This window comes from Lissotriton vulgaris, chromosome 7, assembly GCF_964263255.1.
Source record: "Lissotriton vulgaris chromosome 7, aLisVul1.2, whole genome shotgun sequence".
Classification (NCBI taxonomy): domain Eukaryota; kingdom Metazoa; phylum Chordata; class Amphibia; order Caudata; family Salamandridae; genus Lissotriton; species Lissotriton vulgaris.
Genome location: NC_141695.1, coordinates 1,194,071,778 through 1,194,097,657, shown reverse-complemented (window position 1 = coordinate 1,194,097,657; position 25,880 = coordinate 1,194,071,778). Strand labels below are relative to the sequence as shown.

Here is a 25,880-nt window from a genome sequence, read left to right as displayed (position 1 = left end):
TGCCAACTTGCTTGCTCTGCATCGCCGAGCCGCCATCTCTTCCCCACCTCAATGCACCATTGTTCATGAAAATGAGTCTTGCGTGTCCACATGAGTCCCTTGACCTGTAGAGCCTTGTTCCAGCTGCTGTATTTCTTTAGCCAGCGGGTGTAACGAATCACTTCTGCTGTCCTCCTCCTCTGCACCGGACGCTCTGCTCTCCGATTCCTCCATGTCTTCTTCTTCTGAGCGGATTCCATTTCTCAGGCTACTGAATCTCGAGCCCGCCACCGAGGCGCCGCCCGGGGACGTCGATCTGCCCCTTCCCCCGTCCTTCGCGCCCCCCGGCCTATGTGGTGTTGCCGGTGCCTTCTGCTGAGCCTTTTGCGTTCTCCGTCTCTGAGGCTTCGGTCTCTCCCATCTCGGTCGTTCTCGCAGCAGCCTGTCCTGTGCCTCACGGCCCGCTGCCTCTCTGCTATTCAGGATGGGTCTCTCCTCAAGCCACAGCCACGCATCGTCCGGGTGGGCAAAGAAAACGGATTTGTCCTGATAGATGACCTTGAGTTTGGCCGGGAATAGGAGCATGTATTGAATTTTTAGAGACCTCAGTTTTGCCTTCACGGCGTCGAAGGAGCGGCGCTGTTTCGAGACCTCCTGGCTGTAATCCGGGAAGATCATTATGGTAGTATTTTCAAAGCGGATCTCTCCCATCTTCCTGGCTTCACGCAGGATCAGATCACGATCTGCGAAGTTTAGGAACCGCGCTATCACCGGTCTCGGTCGGGCACCCTCCGGCGGTCTGGCCAGGAGTGCCCTATGTGCCCTCTCGATGATGAAGCACGGGGAGAACCGTGCCGTCGGAAAGGTGGTTTTCAGCCAGTCGAGAAGGAAGACGGTCATGCTCTTTTCCTCAATTCCTTCCCTAAAGCCCACAAAGCGTAGGTTGTTCCGCCTTGACCTATTTTCGGCGTCATCAACTTTCCAGAGTAATTGACGGTGAGAGGCCTGCAGCTCCGCCATGTCTTTCTTGAGAGACGTGATCGATTCCTCGTTGTCGGTCAGTTTCGCTTCGGCCGTCGTGACCCTTTCTGCCAAGTTTCTGAAGTCCTGGCGCAGTAGCGTTACCTCGGACCCTACCTCACCAATCTTGGTTTCCAAAGCTGCCCGCGTTGCTTGGATGTCCGTTCTGGACGCCTGTATGGCCTCCAGCACCATGGCCGTGTCATTGCGGGCGCCCGGCTGTATGGACTGCTGTTCCACCGTCGGACGCGGGGCCGCAAAGTTGTCCATCGGGCCCTGTTTCGTGGTCTTGGGCACCACGTCTTTCCTTCCCATGGTTGCACAGCCCGGTGGAGGGGTCCCCTCGTATTGTCCTCTTCCACCGTGTAGGGACGGCAACGTTCGTGCGTCTGGGGCAGTCGCAGTTTATGGGGGGCCGCCTACCTCCTGCGTCCCTCGGGCGGGTTATGTCAGTGTCCCCACCACCACTGTGCAGGATCCGTTCGCTATCCGGCCTGGAGGGGGGGGGGGGCCCACCGCCGCCGGTGATTTCATGCAGTCCTCACCGAGAACCCCTGGATCCCGGACCCCCTGTGCTGGCACACGTGAGGCGGGCAGCAAGTCCTCAGTCAGCCCGCTCCGCCCCCCTGCAGACTTGGGGGCTTCCAACACATCGAGGTCTGGCAGGCTTTCACACTCCACTGCGGCCTTCCGATGCTCCGCCGTCCCCCCAGCGCTCCCACCTCGCGGCCGCCATGTTGGTGAAGGCGGCCGCCGTGTGAAGTGTCGTGTCCCGCTCCCGGCGCCGCAACTATCCCTATTGCACCTCCGCCGCCTCTGCCGTAGGGCCTGGTCGCACCCCGTCTCAGGTGGGGGCCGCGGGGGGCACCTCGCCGTCACCAGTCTCCGCAATTGACTCCGGCCGCCATCTTAGGGTCAGGCGGCCGGCGGGCACCGCGGTCCGACTGCTGCTGCTTCCCGGGGAGACTGTGCGGGCCGGTCAAACGGCCATGCAGGTCGCGGAGCCACCGTCTGCCAGAATCACCCGCTCCGGGGGCCGCCGGGAGTGGGGGCGCCCACCTCATTCGCCGAGCGCCTCGGCCGCCATCATGGACGCTGGGAGATCGCCGGAACTTTCTTCTTCCCCGGCACCCAGGCGATTTCGGCGTCGGATCACCGCTGTAGCAGCTCGCCGCAGGTACTTGGGTGTCAGGACATCCGTGTGGTGTCTTTTCAAGAGTGTGGGGGATATGTAACGTCGGATCGATGTTTGGCTCGGCCGGAGCTCCTCTCAGGCACGTCTAGTCGGCCATGCTGCTGGCCACGCCCCCTGTCCAACGATATTCTTGACCTCGATATTCTTCACCTTCGATATTTACAACTCGATATTATTGTAGATCGATATTAGGGAATCAATATTTTGACTGTGCACCACAACAATCCACTCTACACAGCTCCACTGTTTGACACACTACTGTACTCTATCCAACTCTACTCTACAACACTCTACTATACTGTATGCCACTCTCCAAAACGAATGTACTGTACTGTATGCCACTGTACAACACTGTACTCCACCCTGTGATGCTCTACGATACTCTATTCCACTATACAACACTGTACGCAGCTCTTTTATGCACAGCACCCGACTTTACTCCCCTCTACTTTATGACACTGTACTCCACGCTACCCAACTTTATTCCATTGCACTCTGTAACACTGTATGCCAATCCAGTTTACTGCACTCTGCAACACTGTACTGTACTGTATACCACTTCACTCTACAAAACCCAACTAGACTGTATGCCACTCTACTCAACTGGAGTCTACATCACTTTCCAATACTGTATAACATACCACTACACTCTACTGTACAATGCGGTACTCCAATTTATGACACTTTACTCAACTGTATACTACACCACTCTACTCTACTTCATTCTACCCCACTGTAGTCCCCAACATGTTACTCCACTCTATGACACTTCACTCCACTCTACACTACCCCACTCCAGTGTATTCCACTCCACTATAATCCACTCTACTCTACTTTATTCCACTGTACCATACTTGGCTCTACGCCACTCCACCCTATGACACTCTACTCTACTCTATGTTCAACCACTCAAGGCCACTGTACTACACTCTGACACTTCACAACACGCCACTCAATTTCTCTCTACGATACGCCACTCCTCTACATAACACAGCACTCCACTCTACAACACTCTCCTCCACTGTACTCTATGAAAGTCCACTTGATGATATCCACTCTACTTCACTTTACTCCACTCTAAAACACTCTACTCTGAGAGACTATGACACACTATCAACTGTTTGACACTCCAGTCCACTGTACAAGTTTCTGCTCCAGTCTACAATACTTGACTCCGCTATATGAGAAACCATGCCTATACAACACATTACACTTTACTACACAGTATGATACACCACTACACTCTGCTCTGCTCCACTCTATTCCAACCTACAATACAGCACTCTATTACAATAGACTTTACAACCTTCTCCTCCACTGTACTGTATGACACTCTACATAACAACTCTCCATTTGCAACCCTGGACTCTTAAGATTTGAAATACATTTTTATGAAAAAAGGCTTTATAAACATTGAAATAAATTAACACTTTTAAGGTTAAAGCTTAGTTATAATTAGGAAAACTTTTTTCTCTGTACAATGCAAGTTTAAACGACATAAATGTTAAAAATTTCATCACAAGACCGGAGGCTACATTATGCAAGATCTTTTATCGCAGACCGAAGCAGCTGCATACATCACAATAGATAAAGTTCTAAAACAGAATAAAGGCAACACATAAAGCCCATGAGACAGCAATAACCTCCCTCTTTTAAATACGGCTCCAAGCAGATAAGTTGGCTCTTGCCTCTCTTACTTTAAGCTTGTTAGACTGTTTTTAGATTGTTTTTAACATTATTCCTTTTCAGGGTGTGTCTGTAGTGTGGCCTTTACCCCACTCCTTCCACACCCTCCCTACCAATCTCCAATTTACGGAGATTTTCCCTTTTTCACCCCTGAATGAGCGTGTCTTCTTCTGTCTGGGCTTTCACAATTTTCGATATGAATATTGATCTATTCGCAAAAACAACAGTTGATGGACAGAATGCAGAAGAATGTCATACATTCACCCCAGTACAGAGATCTGGGCCTAAATCCATCGTTTTTTTGCACTCCACACCACCCCAGTTCAGACATGGCCATATGCAAATCAGCCTTGACCCTGTGCCTCATGGGAACAGTCCAGCCCGAACTGCCAAGCCATGTCTTTCCTGGACCGGAATTAAGCATCCTAGGACCGGTTTCTGGCTATCAGCCGTCTTCAGCCAGGATAGATTGACTCCAGTGGAGTGGAGAGCATGGGACTCACGTCTGAGCATACCCATCCCACTCGGGGTGACAAATGCAAAAACAACAGTTGATGGACAGAATGCAGAACAATGTCATACATTCACCCCAGTACAGGGATCTGGCCTAAATCCATCGTTGTTTTGCACTCCAGGCTGGAATGCCAGAAACTGGTCCTAGGAAGCTTGAATCCGGTCCAGGGAAGGCATGGCTTGGCAGTTCGGGCTCGACTGTTCCCATGAGGCACAGGGTCAGACTGATTTGCATATGGCCATGTCTGAACTGGGGTGGCAGAGTGGGCTAAAGAACGGTGATGGATTAAACCCAGATCTGTTGACTGGGTTGTGAGTGTTTGATTGGTTCAGATGCTCCGTCCATCACCACTCCCTTTTGTACAGCTTTGTTCGCCATAAGTTGGCAGGGTTTGCTCAGACGTGAGTCCCTCACTCACTTTGCCACTGGATTCAAGCAAGCCTGGCTGGAGACGGCTGGAATGCCAGAAACCGGTCCCAGGAAGCTTGAATCCGGTCCAGGGAAGGCATGGCTTGGCAGTTCAGGCTGGACTGTTCCCATGAGGTACAGGGTCAGACTGATTTGCATATGGCCATGTCTGAACTGGGGTGGCACAGTGGGCTAAAGAACGGTGATGGATTAAACCCAGATCTGTTGACTGGGTGTGAGTGTTTGATTGGTTCAGATGCTCCGTCCATCACCACCCCCTTTGTACCGCTATTGATCTATTTGCGTCACTTTTTAATTAGCTTAGAGGTGTATGTCCCCGCTTAACATGTTCATATTTGCATGATTGTACCAAACTTAATTTGCCCTAAGATCACCTCTAACCTCATACGCTCTTCGAGCGCGTCTCCACTCACCCGCTTCTGAACTGAATTCGGGTGTTTGGTAAGGCGAACGCAATTGTGAAATAGGATCGTGCCTTGTTTGCCTTTGAAAGTTACCCACTCTATCACCACGCGCTGAAATCACACCCCACCCCTCGTGCTTGGATGTGGGATTTGGTGCTCTCACCCGCAGGATCACAGCGCGCACCTCGCGTGAGGATTGGATCTTTTTCTCACCCGACTCGGTTAGGCTCGCACCACTCCTCTGTGCCCTTCTCGCTAGCTGACGTGAATTTCCTTAACCTCACCGCGCCCTCCCCGATGGTCTTGAATTAGAGGAAAGGCCATGAGCAACACACGCGCTGCGTGGTATCGTTGCCAAGGGCCTTTCCTAGATATTCTAGCTCACAATGAGCGTCTCTTGGCAACCAGCTGATCGTGCTCGAGAGAACGAGCAGTTTACCGATACGATCAGCTGTTTCTGCACCATTTGACCGTTTCTGCGATTATTTCTGAATTTAGCTTAATTTACAGCCATAATCCTCATGAAATGTATTTAGAACCTACTTCTTCATAACATTAACCCTATTTTAGTTTGTTTAAGAAGGCATATACTACTTGCCTGTCATTACCTGAAGGCTATATATTACTTACTTGCCTAATATTACGTAGTTCAGATATTATTTTCCTGATATTACCAGGAGGTCTTTAATTACTTCCCTGATTTTAACCCCTTATTAACTGTTTCTAGCCCTTGTTATTTATACATTTTCAATTACCCTATCATGTCCGAATCAGATTCTGATGGGGCATCGGCCCCTACCCCAGGTCTGGACAAAGGGTCCTTTAAGGCAATGCTCCACATGGAGGTTAAGTCCTGCATGATGGAAAGCTTGTCTGAACTATTGGCATCTAAACGCCCACTCCCATTAGAGGACGTCACTCATCCCCACTCTCAGTTTAGCGGAAGTTCAAGGGGTAAGAAACTTAAGAAGAGTAATCACGTGGAGAGCAACCATTCGGGAGGTCTTGGCACCTCGACAGGCAATGGAGGTCTTGGCACCTCGTCTAACACTGGAGGCCTTCGCGCCTTGAACGCCCAGGGTGCCCTTGGCGGCACAAAATTTAATATGGAGGATGACGAGTCAATTGATTTCTCTGAATTTATGGACAAATACGTCTTTGATCCTAATGATAATCAAGAGGGCTTCGATGAATTTATGAATGATCTCCCTTCCTCGTCTAAGAGTGCAATCCTTCACCCGTTGGGAGAGGAAATGCTTTCTCCACAAAACTTGAAACCTCCTAGGAGCTCGGACTGGGTACCACAAGAACATGTGTCAAAGTTTATCAAGAAGTGGCTCAGAAACCTCCTTGACAGAGGAACACGAAATGTTCTTAGAGCTGAGTGCTCGAGGCCTTCCTTGGAGGCCAAAGTATGTTATACGCCTAATTTAGACCCAGAACTTATCAAATTTTTATTTAAACTTGGGCGTGGCCCAAGAAAGGGAGTAGAGAAGTCTTTCAAAGGATGCCAGAAGTCTCCTGGATGTTCTGGGTCCTCTAGCTAGGATCCTGGTCTCGGCCGAGGAATCCCACATCAACGGTACTCCACTAGATACCAAAATGGTTAAAGGATGGAGCCAGAAGGTCAATTTCCTCCTGGGAAATGCTAATGCTAGCATTAATTCTGAGAGACGTAGGATTGTCCTTACAAGACTAAAGGGAAAATTAGGAGACCTGGCCGACAAAGAACCTTCGAAGAATCCTAAAGGCCTGTTATTCGGAGAAGATCTGATAAAATCTCTCGGGAAATATGTTTCCACATTCACCGCACTTGATAAAGTGCAACAAAACATGCCCAAAGTTTTTAACAACAGCCTTTTTGTACGGGCTGGAAGACGGGGCCAATCTTCCGGCCGCTACAATCAGAGGCCCTATTCAAGAGGTCGTGGCTTCGGCATGGGATACCAGCAGCAATTCAATACCCCACATTTCTACCCAAAAAGAGGTAGAGGTCAAGGCAGAGGTTATAGACCTCGCGGAACAAACAACTCAAACATACCCTCAGGTGAGTGTTTCTCCTTCTCCTTCTTCCCCCCTCAAGGTGGGTGAAAGACTGAAACATTTTTTAACGAATTGGAAATTAATTACTCAAGATTCTTGGGTTTTAAACACGGTGAAGGGTTTTATGGTAGACTTCACACATACACCCATACAAACTTCTTTTCCCAGGAAAATTCACGTGTCATTGGACCAAGAAAAAAATTGTAGAGGAGTAGATCTCCTCCATGATTCAAAAGGGTGCAATTTTAGAGGTCCCAATCGATCAATTGGGGTTCATAAGCAACCTCTTTTTAGTAGAAAAAAAGGAGAAAGGTTGGAGACCCGCCATCAACTTGCGAGACCTAAAGAAGTTCCTGACTTACAGGCATTTCAAGATGGAGGGCATCCATCTTCTCAGGGATCTTCTACTAGAAAAAGATTGATTAGTCAAACTAGACCTGAAAGATGCCTACTTTACTATCCCCATGGCCAAGGTTCATCAACCCTTCCTTCAGTTCCTTTGAAAAGATCAATTATACCAATTTCAAGCACCTCCCTTCAGCCTCTCTTCCGCCCCTTGGTGCTTCACCAAGGTTATGAGGGCGGTCGTATCTTATCTAAGATCAAGAGGAGTTCGTCTAATTATTTACCTCGACGACATCCTTATTATGTCCCAAGATCCTCATCAACTGATTTGAGATCTGAATTTCAGCATGAATCTTCTGGAAAATTTGGGATTCATCATAAACAAAGAAAAATCATCTTTGACTCCCACAATGTCCATAGAGTTCTTAGGATTCACAGTAGACACAATAGGCTGTCTTCTCCTTCTCCCCTCAAAAAAAATATACAAAAGAAAAAAAGAAATAAGATATGTTTTGAGACATCAAGACCTATCCCTGAGGGAGCTTGCCAGACTCCTAGGTCTTCTATCGTCTTCCATCCAGGCGATATTCCCTGTACCCCTCAATTATCGGGCCCTTCAGAGAATCAAAGCAAGGGCTCTGAGATCAGGACTGTGGTACGGAGACCGGATTTGTTTGGATCTAGAAGCCCGCTCAGAATTGAATTGGTGGCTAAACAATCTAGAAGCTTGGAATGGCAAAGCAATCTTTGGCCCAAAACCAGAGTTTGTTTTGGAATCAGACGCGAACCTTCATGGCTGGGGAGCTTGTTTACTCAATCAAAACACTGGTGGTCTGTGGTCTCGAGAGGAATCTCTTCACCACATCAACTTCCTGGAATTGACCGCCGGGCTCTATGCCCTTATGAGTTTCAAACACTCCCTTCAGGGAAGGTCCGTCGTTCTGAAGATAGACAATATGTCAGCTGTAGCTTATATCAACCGTCTGGGCGGAACAAAATCTGTGGACTTATTGAACCTTGCCAAGAAACTTTGGATGTTTTGTCTGGAGCACAAGATATCCCTCAAAGCTGAATATTTTCCGGGAGAAGCGTACTTCTAGGTGGATTGAAACTGGAGATTCCTTATGGATTACAGCGATTGGAAACTAAATGTCTCTGTATTCAACACCCTGAACAAAATCTGGGGTCCTCTAGATATAGATTTGTTTGCAAGCAGATTGACATTCCAAATCGGGAAGTACTTAAGCTGGATGCCCGACCCGGGTGCTCTGGCATTCAATGCCTTCCTACAATCTTGGCAAGACATCCGGGGATATGCCTTTCCTCCCTTTGCCATGATTCAGAGGGTCCTTCAGAAAGTGAGACAAGAACAATCTTGCCTCATATTGACAACTCTTTTCTGGACCTCTCAGGCTTGGTTCCCGACCATTCTGGAACTGATGTTCAGTCTCCCCTTCTTAATTCCTTCCCTGGGAGATCTTCTCCCCGACATAGACGGTCAAATTCACCCCCTAATTCTGAACAGTAGTTTATCCCTTCTTGTCTGGAAAGTGTCAGGAGATCTAACGAAATCTCAGGCCTTTTGGAGACGGCTTCAACCCTCCTCAGGGAATCTTGGGCACATGGCACACACTACAGATACAATAATATCTGGAAAGTATGGGTACGTTGGTGCTTGGAAAGGAACCTGGATCCCTTGGAGGCTCCTATTGTTGACATAGTCAACTTCCTGGTTGAACAATTTGAGAGGGGCCTGAGTTATAGATCTATTAATTGTTATCTCTGCTGTTCTTTCTCTCATCAATGGGAAGACTATTGGTAAAAATGTTATTATCTGTAGAGTCATGAAAGGTATCCACTTAAGGAGACCTCCTAAAGCCAGCTATGAGACCCTTTGGGACGTCAAATTAGTTCTCGATCTCTTCAATTATTAGCCTTCTAATTTGCTTCTTAACAGAAAAAACCTTTCTATTAAATTAGCCACTCTTTTGTGTCTAGTCTCTTGCAGAAGAGCTTCCGACATCAAACCTCTGGAAATTTCAAGACATTCTTACAATGTCTTTGGCGTAAAATTTGATATTTTTAAGAGAACTAAAACTATGTCTGACTCTATCTTTTATCCTCGTTTCGACCTTTGTCCTAAACTCTGTGTTGTGGAGTGCATGAAAGAATAAAATTGGAGGATGTTTCATCTTCGTCCTCAAGGCGTCAATCAATTGCTTATTTCCTTTGTTGAACCCCACAAAGGAAATTCCTCCATTTCTATTGCTAGATGGATCAAAACTGCTATGAGTCTTGCTGGCGTTGACTTTGACAAATTTCAAGCTCATTCTTTAAGAGGCGCTAAGCCAGTAAATCTCTCTGGTCTGGAGGTAAGTTGGATTACATCCTTAAGGCTGCTGATTGGTCTAATGCCAGTACCTTTGCACGTCATTATTGTAAACCTATTGAACACATGTCTAATGTTGTTTTGGAAAGTTACCAACATGCATAATGTAGCCTCCGGTCTTGTGATGAAATTGCGATTCTCATATTAACATGTCTAGAAAATCTGTATTTCATTAAAGACACGGAGGCTGACATTATCTCTCCCTCCCACCCTCTGGTGGTGGTGTTTCATTAACATTGTTGTTTATAATATTTCATTGTATTGCATTCTATTACTGTATTACATTGTTCTTTATAATATTTCATTGTAATGCATTCTATTACTGTATTGTACTGGAATTTTTGCTTTTTTGCAAATTATTTTTCTAGACTTAATTTTACTCTCTTTTCAGAAAATCCTTGATTGCTGGTTCTTTATCATTCTCATCGATGGATTTCTTTTCGTCATCCATTGATGCCATCCTTCACTTTCTTCATTCGTTCTACATCTGAAGTTTAACCTGGATTCAAGACGTTTCAAGTTCTTCGTTTTTTGAACTGTTCATTTAAAAGAGGCAGATTATTGCTGTCTCATGGGCTTTATGTGTTGCCTTTATTCTGTTTTAGAACTTTATCTATTGTGATGTATGCGGCTGCTTGGGTCTACAATAAAAGATCTTGCATAATGTCAGACTCTGTGTCTTTAATGAAATCCAGATTCTCTAGACATGTTAATATGAGAATCACAATTCTACAGTTATATTTATAACACTCATTTACAATTTATTCACCAACTTCGAATAGTTATAAATAGCGCTCCTCATTACACACTCTTTTCAGCTCGCTACCCAGACAACACTAATTATAATTCGCCACTCTACTGCACACTGTGTAGTGACAAATTATGATTTGAGAATCTATAAGTGTTGGTGGATAAATTGTAAATGAAAGGTATAACTGTAGCATTTCAAAAGTTTGTTTAGTTTAAGCTTGGTTTGGACAGGGAAAGAAAGTTTTCCTAACTTTAATTAAGCTTTAACCTTTGTGTTTTTTTATTGAAATGGAGTTTATAGTGCATGACAAGCATAAACCACACGAAGACTCAGCTTGCTTTGGGCTCGACGGTCTAAACTGAGGCAGTGTCAGGCATTTGACCAGAGCCTGGCTCGAGCCGCTTAGTGACTCTCCAACCTCTAAAGTTGGACGAACAAAAATGTAAATGACGCGTGAACAGACCAGTGATTGAAGAAGGTTGAATTATACCTGTATATATGTCGTTTTTTTAAATCATACGGCTGGTGAAAGTAGGTCAGACATAAATATAACTCCTCCTGCCTAAACTAGGTCAGATTGCAGCCATCTTGGAAGTCACCTTATAGTGCCCCCATTAGTGATTTGCCTCTCTTTTCAGACGTGATGTTGACAGTTTAAACGCAACTTAAGACATCACAGTACTCCAATCACAGATATGATGATCCACGAAGTGGGCGGTAAGGACAATTTGATGGGGTCTGACATCCTTCAGAAGAGAGAAGTCATTCTTTTGGCAAAGTCAGATCATGTTCTTACACTGTCCTAGTCATTAACATTTGGATTTAGTTGAACTTCACTCAGTGGTGCTTGCCTGGGGAGCGTACTGAGAATCAGTTTTAATTCCCACAAAGTATGAAACGTAATACTACATGTTCTGAAACTCACTGTCACCTCCCTCGTGAAAAATTAAGTCTGTGGAGGGGACTCCGTGTGACACCAAAAACAGAAATTGCAAATTGTGAAGGTAAACTTAAGCGATTATAGCTGTGCCTGTGGTTCCATGTGGTGAGCATGCACCGGCACTCATTTTTGTGGGCTGAGGCTGGTGTCTCATCATCAGGCTTTGACCCAAGGCAAGTGTGGGAAAGGCAGAAAAGGAAGAAAGAAGGACCAAGATAGAAAAACAAGGGCAAAGAGACAAGCCTTGATACATGAGAACCTGCAAGAGTTGAGACAAAGAGACCACTGTAGACTAGTAGCAGGAAGAGGCATGAAGCAGGATTAGTATTAAGCAGCCTTGGTATTCAGAAATGTAGGCATTCAGCAGGATCTGAAGGAAAACTTATGCCCCCTGCACTATTTTCTGCACATTCAATCAATCAATCAAAGCATTTATATAGCGCACTACTCACCCAGAGGGTCTCAAGGCGCTAGGGGAGGGGGGTCCGCTACTTTAGGTGCTACTGTGCTGCCAGATATTGCCTAAGGCATAAGGGACAGAAGTTTAGGTTTCAGGTGTGGATAGGCTTTATGAGATCTTTGTGTTATCCTTTTCTTTCAAACAGAAACAATGTTTTCACTGCGAGCAGCGGCAGTCGCCCAGACGCCAAAAAAGTGATGATCATGATTACAGATGGTGAAGCAAATGACGCATCATTCCACAAAAACGTAATTCAAACTGCTGACGAAATGGGCATTATCCGGTACATCATCGGGGTAAGGACAAGACTGAGAGAATGAAAAGAGGTTAACATATGTGTAAAAACACATTCTGGTACACACAGAGCTTTCATGCCCTGCATACACAGAGAGCCCAATCACCTAAAATATTGGCATGGTTTGAGTAAGTATTAAAGCGTTCTTAAGACCAGAAAGCTAACCTTACTGTATGATAGATCTTGCCTTGATCATGTCAGTTGAAAAACTGTCCTTTCTAGTTTAAGGCTGTGTCAAGCCAGACATAATTTATAGTAAAACAAGCCAGAGTTCCTAGCCCATATCACTCACTCACACAGATACACACACATACAGATCACACACCCTGTTCACAAAGATCTCCCACTACAAACATATCCTGCTCACCAAATTCATATACCCCAAGAAATCTCACGCATCTCTACACATGAACCTCAAGTGCCCTGCATACACAGCTCAAGCATTCTTTGGGAGTCACCTGGCCTGTACACGCAGCTTACTACTGTGTCCCTGCCTTTATATAGCGCCTTTCTGTCCATACTTAATACAACTAGACCTGGCCTACCTCGAGGGGTCTTGACTCTCAAATCTTGGTTCTCTATTCCTTTCACAGGTTGGCTCAAACTTTGGTGCACTATCGGTGGGGAATTACCTGGAGGTCTTTGCATCCAAGCCTCCAAGTTACCACATCAAGGTTCTGGACAGCTTCGAGAAACTAGAGACGGTCTTCGGAGAGATCCAGAGCAAGCTGTTTGCCATTGAGGGTGAGAAACTTATGGGAGTCGACCACTTATGATAAAGTGCTTTGGTGGCAGAGGATTGTGGATCAAAGACAGAGGTTCAAAAGAAGAGATGTAGAATCAAACCTAGTCTCTGAAATTCATGGCACATTTTGAAAGCAAATGTCCGGCTTCCATCTTCTGTGTTCCCCGCTAATTCTGTCCACAGTCCTGGGCAAGGCAACAAGTCAAATGTCAGAGCCATCCTTGTTGTGCCACCAGGAAGATGATTTTGCAGTCATGTCAATGATTTTGAATGAGCATCTGTTTATGGTTGATTAGCTGCCCCCATTTTCTGCTGTATCAGAGCCCCCTGCCACTGCCATGCAGTGAGAAAACACTATATCTGAGGATGTCAGGGTCATTTGTGATATAGGTATTTTGGTGGTTTGTATGCAGCCCTCACAGGATTACAATTCTACCTGGCAACCCAGCCATGGTGGAATTGCCATCACAGAAAGCTGTACCCTGACACAGCTTCTGCCATGTTGGCAGGAGTTTCCTCAAAAGAAAAAGCACAATGTCAGGGAACTCATAATGTGAGGGACTGACCTCCGCCGATGAGGCAGAAGTATTTCCTGAGCCACACATGTGGAATGTGTCCAACCGCTAACTTTGGAATGAGGCCCTTTGAATGGGGATTGTTGTAGTATGGAAGAAAGGAATGGGGTGCGAGAGCACAGGCACGGTGTATAAATGCATATGTGCGGAGTGCAGGAGATGCGATTCCAAGTAGTGACAGGAAGCGCTAGAGAAAGGGATGGAAGTAAGATGCATGGAGTACAGGTGAAGATGAGTGGGAGCAAAAGTAGGCATTCTGTAAGTGAAGGTGGAGAGAACTGAATGGAAAGGGATTGTAGGAAAGATAAGAGGTGGTACGTACCTACTTGCATTTACATGACGCCTTTGAACAGTTATTTTACTCTAGCCAGCTGCCTTTGAACTGTTTTGTAAAACTACTTGGGTGAATAGCTAAAGAAAGAACCTTTTGAAGCTAAGAACATAGACTCAACCACTAGCAGTATTCCTTTAGATGAATAAAGTGTAATGGCATCCTTATATACACATATAAATATTGATTCTGATGACAATGTATGTAAACATGTGTTAAACACAGGCCACTTGAGTGATTTTTAATTATTCTAACCTATCACATTATGTAACATATTCATGCCATACTAGCCTGCTTCCAAACATACAGAAAAATGTGACGGGATGTCCTCACCCACCACCATGTGCCATGCTTCATCATAGGGCTCCCAACGCTCTTCAAAAACCCGGTTTGATGAAGAGCGGAACTACATCCTAAAATCACTAAATACAGAAGCCGACGTGGTACTCCAATCTAACCTTTATGCTTTGAGGAGTGCTACCTGGTATTAAAAACCAGATGTGGGGAGTAGGGGAGCTAGTTCCCCAACCCCCCTAAACTGTCAACATGTTTCTGCCTAGTGGCTCAACAGAATCTATGGCATTCGTCAGGACGGACATCGGATCCTCTGGTGGCATATATACGTTACACGTGCCACTATGTTGATGTATGTCCTGACCTTTGTCGCCACCCTACATTCCTAGGTCCCTAGGTACCCGCAAAACATTAAACACAAACAAGCATTACATGCATACAACAGATAGACTGATAATTCATGGACAAGCATCCTAAGCACTGTGTAGACATCAAATTCACGTGGTGTAGATGAAAGACTGTACTCATGTACCACATGTATCTAAAACAAGTGTAAAGTTGTGAGTATTACTTCCCACCACTAATTCAGCTACTAATGAGTGAAACTACTTCTAACATATATTATGTGAGTGGCTGTGTGACTGTGTGTATGTATGTGTGAGTGACTGTCTGGATGTGTGAGTGTGTGTGAGTAGCTGTATTGGTGAATAAGTGGGTGCATGAGTAGCTGTGTGGTTGAGTGAGTGGCTATGTGAGTGGCTGTATTGGGAGTGAGTGGGTATGTCAGTGGCTCTATGGGTGATTGAGTGGTTGTATGGGTGGATGAGTGGATGTGTGAGGGACTGTATGGGTGAGCAAGTGGGTTTATGAATGCCTGTTGAGTGAGTGACTGGATGTGTAAGTGTCTATATGGGTGAGTACGTTGCTGTTTGAGTGGGTGTTTGGTTAAGTGAATTGGTGTGTAAGTAGCTGTATTGGTGAATGACCCACTGGGGTCAGTAGTGTGAGAGGCGACTGCTGCCCAATTATGTCTGTCTTACAGCCAAAAAGGTGAATGGGAGCCCATTGTCTTTGCTAGTACTAGGGCCTAGGTCACCTTCGCTGTTCATGGAACAGGACCCAAGCAACACAGGCTGAGATGTGGGTTTTTTCCCTCTTTTTGTGTACACAAAGGGGCAGACAGCCTGCTTTGCACCTCAGATCTAGGTGTGATGGCCCAGTGGAGGAGGCTGAGCAGGCAGCCTGCTTTGCAGAGCTGTAGGTATCATTGGTGCTGCAGCTGCAGTGGCACCAGGGCCGAGTGACTTGAGGGGTCAACTAAATCCCAATTAAGGCTGTTTAATTATCCTTTCTTCCTTGCATTGTGGGCAATGTGCCAGTGTTGCTCTGGGCCTCAAAGTAATGGCCAAAGGAAGGGGGAAACTGAAGCAGAGGAGACACCTTAGTTTGGGTATTAGAGAGATGTCAGGTAGAGGAATGAGGCAAAATGGGGGCCCAAGTGTTTAACAAAGGGCAGAGGAGACAGCCCCATACTCGAGGCAGTATCTATCAGCTTCAGTGGCACTTGGGTCCAGGGGTCTGAAGGGCCCACTGCATCACAATTATGATTGTATTTCTTTAAAACAAAAGGGGGAGGCTCGTTTTCCTTGCTAGTATTTGGGCCGAGAACACCTTTGCAGGAAAAAGGATGGCAACAAGTGGGAACTTAATTTTTTCTGAAAGTTACAGGGACGCAGTTTCAAGACCGGAGTGATGATCAGGCACGGTGGGGAAGGGGTGACGGAGGTAGAAGAGATAGCCTGCTACTCAGGGCCACAGCGAATATTAGTGCTGCAGGTGCAGTTACATTGGGGGCAAAAGTACAAGGGACTCACAATACCCCATTATTTTGTTTGATGCATTTGCTCTGTTATAAGCCTTGGCTTTTCTTGTTTATAGGTTTTGCATTCATTGTGGAATGTGCGCTACAGAAAAAGTATAGCTGCACTCAGCCATGCCCCTCCATCTCCCCCAATCTTTGCCATAAAGGTTTGGAGTGATGTTCCGCCATCAGAATGTTTTGCTTTCTGGGGGCCTCTGAGCAAAACAATTGAAGACCTCTGCTGGAGAGTAGGGGTATACATTCCATAGACAAATTGAGAAATACATGTTTGGTCAACACCCATCTGTACAAATTCTATCTTCTTTGACCAATAAACCTTAGTTGTTGCTTTACTTAAGATTTTAATAGGATCAGTCATCCATTCAGTATTTTAGAGCTTGTTCCATTGGTCAGAGGGCTGATGTAAGATGGACCTATGTTGTTGCAAGACCTACCAAGATCTTTCATGGGGAGCATGGACGTTCATCAGTAAGGAGAGGTAATCTGAGACAGGCTGGGGTCAGGCTGTTTACGGTAAGTCAGGCTGGACATCAGATATGTGGTAGACCTACAGTGACTAATATCCTAAGTGGAGCGAGTCGGCCCACACTACTGTTTTACAGGTGTAGGGGCTCTGCATACTGTCCTTACTAGGATCTCACAGGGTGAGGGCCCTGACCAAACTAAGAGCTCAGGGTAAGAGTCTTGCTCATGCTCTCAGAGGGAAGTTAGAGTGCTCAATGATAGGCACTGGTGAGGACTCTTTTACTTGGTGGAACTCTCTACGAAGTCTCTACGGTCAGGAACCCACCACAACCTCTGGTAATTTCAAGTCATCATCAACTTTCCCATCTTCCTTGTCATTGAGTCACGAAGGACGGAACCTGTGCCTCCAGATTATGGAATGTGGGTGGGATAGGGTGATCATGTTAACACTTCTCCTTTTTCTTTTTCGGAAGGTACCAGCAACGCAACTTCCTTTGTGCTGGAGTTGTCCTCTGGTGGATTTAGTGCTGCATTGTCTCCGGTGAGTGATCATGGTACTCCTTGTCCCATTTCACTGAAAGAAGGGAGTATTTGACAAAGCAGATCAGTGAAATACATAGGTAGGGTAAATTTGATATTTTCCAGTAAGGATTACAGGAAAATAGATTTAGAAGGGGGACTGATCAGGAGTGGGGAAGTGGGAGCAAACAGGATTATTTTAGATTCTGATGGCTTGCAGTATGACTGGCTGCACATACGCTACTCCTAAGTGACCTCTTCTGCAAGGCTGCCTTGAAAGAGAACTGCACCCCATATGCACATGCATTATTCTTTATGTCACTGGTTGTTAGTCTCACTATGTTACTCCTGACCTGCAATCATGCTATTATCTACAGAAGTTTCGCACTATATGGCTGGTTCTCATGCAAAAATGGTGACAGAGGTGTCAGTTGCGCAGGTTCATACAAATGGTTTCGGGGTGGGCTGATTGCTTTATTTAAGTGTTTATTGACAGGTATTGCCATGATGTCCTGACTCCTTGACAAAGTCAATAGGCTTGTCTTGCATATTGATGTGGTTATCTCGTGACAAAACCAATAGGCCTGCCTATTATTTATTGAGGAGTCTTTACATTAAAACAAAACTCTAGAAATTCACTGGAAAAAAACAAAGATTAAAGTGACACTGATAGTTAGCTATAGAATAAAAAGGTTAGAAAACCATTGGAAAAAAACAAAGGTTAAGTGATGTTATAGTTAGGTGAAAATGGCACTTACAACATAACATTCTATGCTAAAAATACACTGAAATTCACCTGTTATAGTTACTTTAAGTAACTACAAGTCTCAACATACACTGCAAATACCCTCACATATTGCATCATCCACGACCTGATCAATAACAGCACTGATAACATCACTGATGACATCTGAAATTACATTATTTATGACAACACTGTGCATGACGGGCGTTGGTTATAGGTAGTTCATGGTGTAAAGTTTTAATTACTGCAGGTAACTGTAAGTGGTGAATGTCAGTGTGTTTTTAGCATAAAAGGGGATTTTTTTCCAACTAGTCCAATTCCATAGATACAGTATTAAGATTTTAATCCGTACTCTTTTTCTAAATAGCACAGCTAGACGTGCCACACTAAAAATAGCTTTTGGGTACTAGGCACTTTAATGCCATGTTAACATTAAAGTTCTGCAGGTCCTAAATGCCATGCATGTGGGCTACAAGACCTAAATAGGGTGACTTATTAAAATGTAAAATAGAGGTTTTGACCTTTCAAAAGCATTTCTTTTGACAGGTTGAATTGGAGTTTTTACACTGCTAATGTCATACTACAGTTATAGGCCTTGAGCTATGTTCACACTGCCGCTGTAGTGCATGGCACGATCGGTGCTGCAGTCCACTGGCAGAATGTAACTTCCGCGCCATGGGTAGACTTTGGACCACATATTAGGGACTTGCAACAAGTTAAATATACCAATTCAACCATGTTTAAATGTGAAGCACATGCACTCTACTACTGGTTAGGAGGAGTAAAGAGTGCAGATTTTTAAACCCAGCAAAAATATAGGTTCCAGCAAGAGGCAAAAAATCTGGTGTGACCAGAAAACACGGATTTCCTACAATGATGTTTGCTGTCCTGTCAACAACTTTCAAGTTTCTGCATTCATTTTATAATGTTGTAATCAAAATACTCTTCCTGGGCACCTGTTTTCACAAGTCTGCTTGGTTGAGAAACATGCTGAAAGCTAGTTGTAGAGCATCACTGATAACCCTAGTGAGCAAAATCTGAGAGGATCATTTTTTCTTTCAAAAACTTTCTTTTATCCAATCTCCTTAGATTATAGCAAGTGTAAGTATAAACCAAAGCTTTGAACATTTGGACTACATTTTAAGCCTTCCACCTCATTCGAATGCATGGGATGGTGAGCCATCTGATGAAGAGGTAGATTTTAGATCTACAAAAAAGGGGGTAACTCTGTTATAGATTCAGGAAAGGTCCCGAGACTCTTTCGTGTTTCTTCAGTTGTCCTCGGGTTTTCCTACAATCCTTAGTCAAACAAAGTGGACGCTTTTTCTGGTATGCGAAATCCAGTTGTCAACAAATAAGATCAGCAAATAGTGGTGACTTTGAAGGCTTTTAGACATGATACATTTACAGATGTATGATTATCCAATTGTGGATTGAATATCAGTAGATCTCTTCTCCCCTCAAACACTGATCTGTAAGGCCTCCGTAGGGCGTTTACGAGATTGTCATCAACTCTGGAGTGTGATGGCGTAAAAGGCTTCTTTCCACAGCCTTATACAATAGCTTACTAAAATGGATTGCTGTCCCATGTGTTTTCTTCCTCCCATTCTCCAGCACCAAGTCTGTCTTAACATATAACACACTGCAGTAACAGAATTCCTATTCATTCCCCAGTTTCTATGTTTGTCACTGATGCATAGGTTGCAGATGGAATTTCACAGCTCTCCTTCTTTCAGGTGTCAATAAAATGCAAGCTATTAAGTTCTACCATTCGATAATTGAGATCAACTCACTTGATAGGTTTGAGAAGGTGGTTTCAACAATGGCAACTCCACAACTGGTTTTATTCACAACAACAAACAATGCAGAGGTTCAGGTCTTTAGGTTCAAGAAACTGAGGGGCATATCAGCAACAGACGGCGATAAATATCGCAAAGCGCGCTTAGCGATTTTATATTTATTGCCGTCTATTGCTGGAATTTATCAGCAACGCTTTACTCCAGGACGATAATATTCCAGAGAAATGGGCCAACATTGCTGGAAAACCAGCGATGTTGCACTAAAAACAGAGCTAGCCTTGGTGATACCTTGTAGTCGTATCACCATAATCCACCTCCCATGTTAGGTATGCCTTAGTCAGGAATTTAACAGACATTAGATTCCAGCGTTAAGGCATAGTTAACGGGATTTAAAATATCGCTACCCCTCGTTGATGATATCATGAAGCTGGGATAGTGAAGTTTTCCCAGGGTGTTTTGTCAGGCACGCCTCCTTTGCATCTCATTAGCAATGCAATGGGAGGCATGCTGACAAGCGGCTCTAATGCAAGGGAACGCACGCTAGCGTGTCCTTTTTGATAATGTGATAATATTATTGCCGCTTTCTGCCTGAAAACTGGCTCTAAAGTGGCGATAATATTATCGCCGCCCCTTGTTGATATCCCCCAGCAGAGCTGTAAATGAATCCAATGTACTCCAACAAATGGATTCTGCTTTTCTTTGTCATATTGATGAGGAAGCTCTTGCTACACTTTAACGTTTCAGAGAGACAGGGCCTTGATGCTCCAGCTTACTAAAGTCAGTAATGGTTTCCAAGTCTCTCTCTGTAGCCGAAGGGTCACAGGGGGGCTGTGAAGCAGCCTGGCTCTTCTCTTCTCTTCAGAAACCCACCGTAGCGTTTAGCACCACTGAGTAGTTCCTCATCTTTTTTAAGACTGAGGCTTTAAAACTGTAATGCAGTTTTTTGGAAAGTTTTTAAGGAAGTAGGAAATATGCTTGTCATTGCCAGCCTCTGTTATTCAGAAGGATTGTGGTTGATTTTTTGCGTGTCATAGAGGTTGCAGAGTCACCATAGAATTGATTTTCCTTGTCCTTGAATCAGGCTGACAAGTTCTAACACAGCACTCTCACTAAATCAATTAAAATTTTATTAAGTCATCAGAAGGTTGAATGTTTTTTTCTTGCTTTACAAAGGCAATTTAATCATCTAGGATATTTTATCCCTACCCAATCCGTCCCTAGATGGATAGTCGTATGTATCACAACCTGCTGTCTGTTAACAACTAAGCTTCTCTCAGGCAGAACTAAAGCTCACTCTTCTAAAGCTAAAGTGGCTTCCTCTGCTTGACTACAAAATGTTCTGGTTATTTGTAGGTCAGCAACTTTGAAATAGATACGTACCTTCACTAGATATTATTCCTTTAATCTTGATACTCAAGCAGAAGCTAGAATATGTCAGGAATTTCTAAAAAATCACTTTGGGTAGAAAGAAGATAATATAATACTATTTACCTTACATACTTTTGATGTTTACCTAGATATATCTATTTATTTATTTTAGTAGACACATATATTTTTATATGAATATATTCATATATTTTTGGTGTTTTGTATTTATACACAAACCAATGTATATAAATATAAATATGTATTTTTTACTGAAGGATTGTTTATACCAATATTTAATTGTTTCCTTCTGCTCAATATTCAATGGTGGATCATTAAAGTGTGCTACTCTATTCAAGCTTCTTTGACTATCATTGAAAATGCTATGATGCTGAAGAAAAGGTTACTTGTAGACCTACAGCTGCATCGTAGGGCTCGTCATTGAAGTCATAAACGCCCCACCAGGCTCTTTGAAAAGTTGGATATTTTTTAACTTTACCGTAAAAAAGACCTGAGTTGGGGAAACTCAAAGTACAAAGCATCGCTGATAGAGGGACCTTCTAGAGTGTCTAAAGGGGCAGGATCTGTTTCACATTAAAATCTATTGAGGTACATTTTTTCTAAACATTTTTACATCTTAACCTGCCTTTGCACCTAAGATGTTTCAGAATGTTGTCAGGATGAACCTGTTGGTATTTCAGAAGAAACTCCACTCTTGATAGGCTGCTTCGGGTGCTGTGTTCATCTATGATCAAATTGATTTTTCACAACTTGTATTATGTTCTATGACCAACATGTCCATGGTACTCCTCTGGGTCCACACAAACCGCAGGAGACCATTCTGTGTCTATGACTTCAATGAAGATGCCTACGATGTAGAACTAGGACTACAAGTAGGTAACCTTTTCACATCTCACACGGGGGGGAACGCCCAGCATCGTTAATTATGGGCAAAGTATCTCCTGGCTGAGATAACAGGGAACTTGTAATGGAGCCTTAGAGGTCCAAGGTTTTAATGATGGACCATGTCACAGTCTGCATAAGCTTTGGAGCAGCCAGAGAGCAAATGTCTGATTCAGCTGTTTTTTTTGATTGTTTAATGATATCACTTAGCAAAGTTAACCTCCCATGGTGGTAGCAGTACACTGGTACATTCCACAATTGTAGTAAGACAAGATTCTCCTGCAATTCAAATGTTCATACTGATCTAGGTTGTAAAGAAATAGAGTGAAGTTCATTCTGAACTGTAGTCAGACTAGCATTTATCATTGTGCACACAAATGCTTCAGTTATTCAAGCCATCGTATGCCATAATCACAAGTGGACCATAAAACGTGAATGGCCTGCACATGGAGCAGAAATCCAAGTAATGTAGAGTTTAATGCACACTATAGTTACTGGGAGACATAAAATACGCCCCCTTCCAATGTTCCCCAGGGAAGTGTTGGTAGGTAAGGTAAAACCTCACAGAATGTTCATGTCATTACAGTAAAATGAGGAAGTTAGTGAATTAGGCTTTGGATTCTGCATGTAATACCCCATTTCCAAGTCTGAAGTCGACCTAAGAGAAATCTACCAAACATAATAAATAACCCCACCCCACAAGTATTTTCCAGATCTGGTAAAACTCCATGTCCTTCCTCCCCGCTTCTAATTGGGACCTTAGCATTTCACTATTGCTTCATCTTGTGGCTGCTCCCTCCTCATTTGACAAGGGACAAGCATGCTATTCTATTCAGAGTTTCTGAATACCAATTAAGATTTTTGAATTCACCTATGAAATCAATGCTCCATCATGGGGAGTGTCATTTAACTAATAATTAACCTTACCAGTAGAGCCAATGAAATGAAAGCAGAGCTTTAATTTCATTTGTTATGTTCATCAGCAAACCATCTAAATCAGAGGTCTTCAAACTTTTGTTGGTTGAGCCCCCCCAGCTAAATTTTTTTGGATGTTGGGCCCCCCCACCACCTGACAGAAATTTTAAGCGCGTAATCGACACCAATAGGCCGTGGGAGGAGCTAGGATTGTGCCCACAGAGGCGTGACGTGCGCACCACTTGTTTTATTTGGCAGCGCGTGACCGCATGCCTTTATTTTCTTCTGACCTTGCCCCTTTTATATGTATTGTTTATTTATATATTTTGCAAGCACGGCACGCTTTTACTATAGTGGCCTTGCACTTTTTCCCCCCTGGAGAAGCAGACAAGGGCAGCCCCATGCCTTTCTTTCCAACAACAAGAACCCCCCCATCCCCTTCTTTCTAAAATAGCCGTTGGAACCAGAAGAAGGTCCCTCCGTGGAAACCAGCAGCTGTGAGCAGTCACATTCTGAGGTAATATTTCACTTCTATTGGTAAGTAGAAATCCTCGTTGTACAAAGAGGCGTGGAGCTCTTACTACCATGGCTTCCCCTCAGTTCAAACACATCTTCAAAGAGTTTCTGAATTTTGTTTAAATCAACAAAAAGCACATGGTAACTGGGCTAAGTCGGCGCTAACACATCTGATGTACAGAGTGGGACGAAGCGGTCTGATTTTAATGGTTTTCACACATACATATGTACATTTACAGCCCGCAGATGATATAGACTCGATATTAAATGACAACCTCCCACCTACGTGCAATCCATACCATGAAAATAAAGGGACAGAATCCAGGCGAATTAGGCGCCTTTAGATGCTTCCTGAAATAGTTACACAAAGAGCCAGAATCATCTGCTTGGAACGACTTAAATGTGCATTTTTATACAGAACATGAAATGATAGCGGTCTCCTTGATTCCCTGCCTGACACTTACCAAGGAAGCAGTTTATATACCACGATTAGGAATATAAAATCCATTCAATTCATTATATAAATTTGTTACAGGAACCGGACATCATTTATCTGCACTACTACAAATCTGTCCAAAAAGCTTGTCGGATCAGTAATAATAATAATTGCTTTGCATGAGTGCTTGCTGGGAACAATATCCCCACTTAAAACAAACACGCCCTCAAAGTATGAACTACCTTGAAACATCAGCATCCCACCCTCTCACTTAAACTCCAAGTAGGCAACTACCACACGCACTCAAACACATACACGTTTCATCGCACCATATTCTGGCAGCCGAGCCTTACTTCTCTCAAATCAAAAAGACCGACAAGAAGAGCTAATAGCAACAATGTATTTGTAAGGAAGCAACATTTAGTGCACATAAATATTTGACAGTTATGTCAACTGCTTGGCAGATGTTCAATGCATGTTTTAAAATGTTTATTCAAGTTATTCATACTGCTTAAAGGGCCCCTTGCGGAATTGGGAGATTTTAAATATAAGCAGCACAGTTTCATGATAGTTGGACTGTTTTGTTAGGCACAGGGAGATTGTGATTTGCCCAGAATCACAGGATGTTCAGCTTTATTGCCGAGACTCGAACTCTGGAAACTTTGTCTTTCTACGAAGAGCTAACTCTCCCAGGAAGGGGTTACTTCACGGAGATGAAATGCTTCAGCTGCAGTGGGAGGCGAGGTGTCTCCACTGCTAAAACCGAAAGTCTGTTTGTTTGTTTGCTTTCGGTTTTAGCAGAGGAGGCTCCGTGCCTCCCACTGCAGCTGAAGCTGTCAGCTCTGCGAATTAACCCCCTCCTGGGAGAGTTAACATGTCAAAAGAATGGGCACGTCCTGCCCCATCGATCTCCCCTCCCTCCCCCTTAGACATACCAGAATCCTACAAGAAGAATGGAGCGACGCCGGGAACAAAGGTCAGATTTAAGTGGAGATCGCGCCCCCCCCTGGGAAGGTGTCGCGCCCCCCCAGGGGGGCGCACCCCACAGATTGAAGAACACTGATCTAAATTAACTGATGGACCAGCGACACCGTGTAGCGTTGTGAGGCCCGAAGCTCCTTGTCTCCATTAGGTGAAACTGCAGGTTTTTTTGTGTAAAGCTGTATGACTAGAGAACAGTTTCCTATAAAAAAAAAAAAGATTTTAAAAGAGGAAATATTAAAAGAGGTGGTCAGAAATGCGGCTCCATATCTTTTAAACCCATTTAACATTTTCCAGATTCTTCATATAACTATATTTATAGAAAAAACTATATTTATAGAAAAAATAATGTGAAAATGTTTTCCCAAGATTGACTTCTTTTTAAATTGCAGAATGTACACATATTAATGAAGATACACATGACCCTGAACAAGATACACATGACCGTGAGCAAGGTTTAGCAGGTAACGTTTAATTTATTGAATTATTGCTAATAATTGTTTTCTGCACACAGGATCTGGATGTGCTGGGTGCTGTTGGTGCACATAATTGGGCTGGAGGACTCATCGAACTAAGAGACAACCTCAGACAGGAACATTTCATAAACATCTCCTCGCTTTCTGAAGATATGAAGTATGCCTACTTAGGTAAGGTATTTCCCTTTGGTTATTTACACACATCAACAAAAATATACATTGAATCAATTTTAAATGGTCAGCACTTGGATCCTCAACATATGCGCTGGATGTACTCTCTTAAGTTTTTTTAGGGAGGTCAACTCCTCCTTGGGAGGTGCACTATATCCGACATTAAAAACAGAATTCGGCGCTCTCTCCCAGAGATATCTGCATATGGAACAGGATGAATAAACCCCAAAAACGGCCTTAAAATGAGCTCTAAACCTTCATAATAATACAATTAGCCAGAGTAATATTAAACTGCTTCTAAAAATGTTATTG

At 44.1% G+C, this 25,880-nt stretch overlaps 1 protein-coding gene across 1 annotated transcript in view; it reads left to right on the top strand.

Moving 5' to 3' along the window:
- Window positions 1-25,880, top strand: part of LOC147703147 (integrin alpha-L-like) — a 546,902-nt gene that overhangs the window by 290,882 nt on the left and 230,140 nt on the right. The window contains exons 8-11 of the mRNA XM_086931681.1: window positions 12,301-12,451; window positions 13,044-13,194; window positions 17,216-17,283; window positions 25,436-25,568. Of these exons, the coding sequence (XP_086787807.1) occupies window positions 12,301-12,451; window positions 13,044-13,194; window positions 17,216-17,283; window positions 25,436-25,568 (503 nt within the window). The remainder of the gene's footprint in view (window positions 1-12,300; window positions 12,452-13,043; window positions 13,195-17,215; window positions 17,284-25,435; window positions 25,569-25,880) is intronic.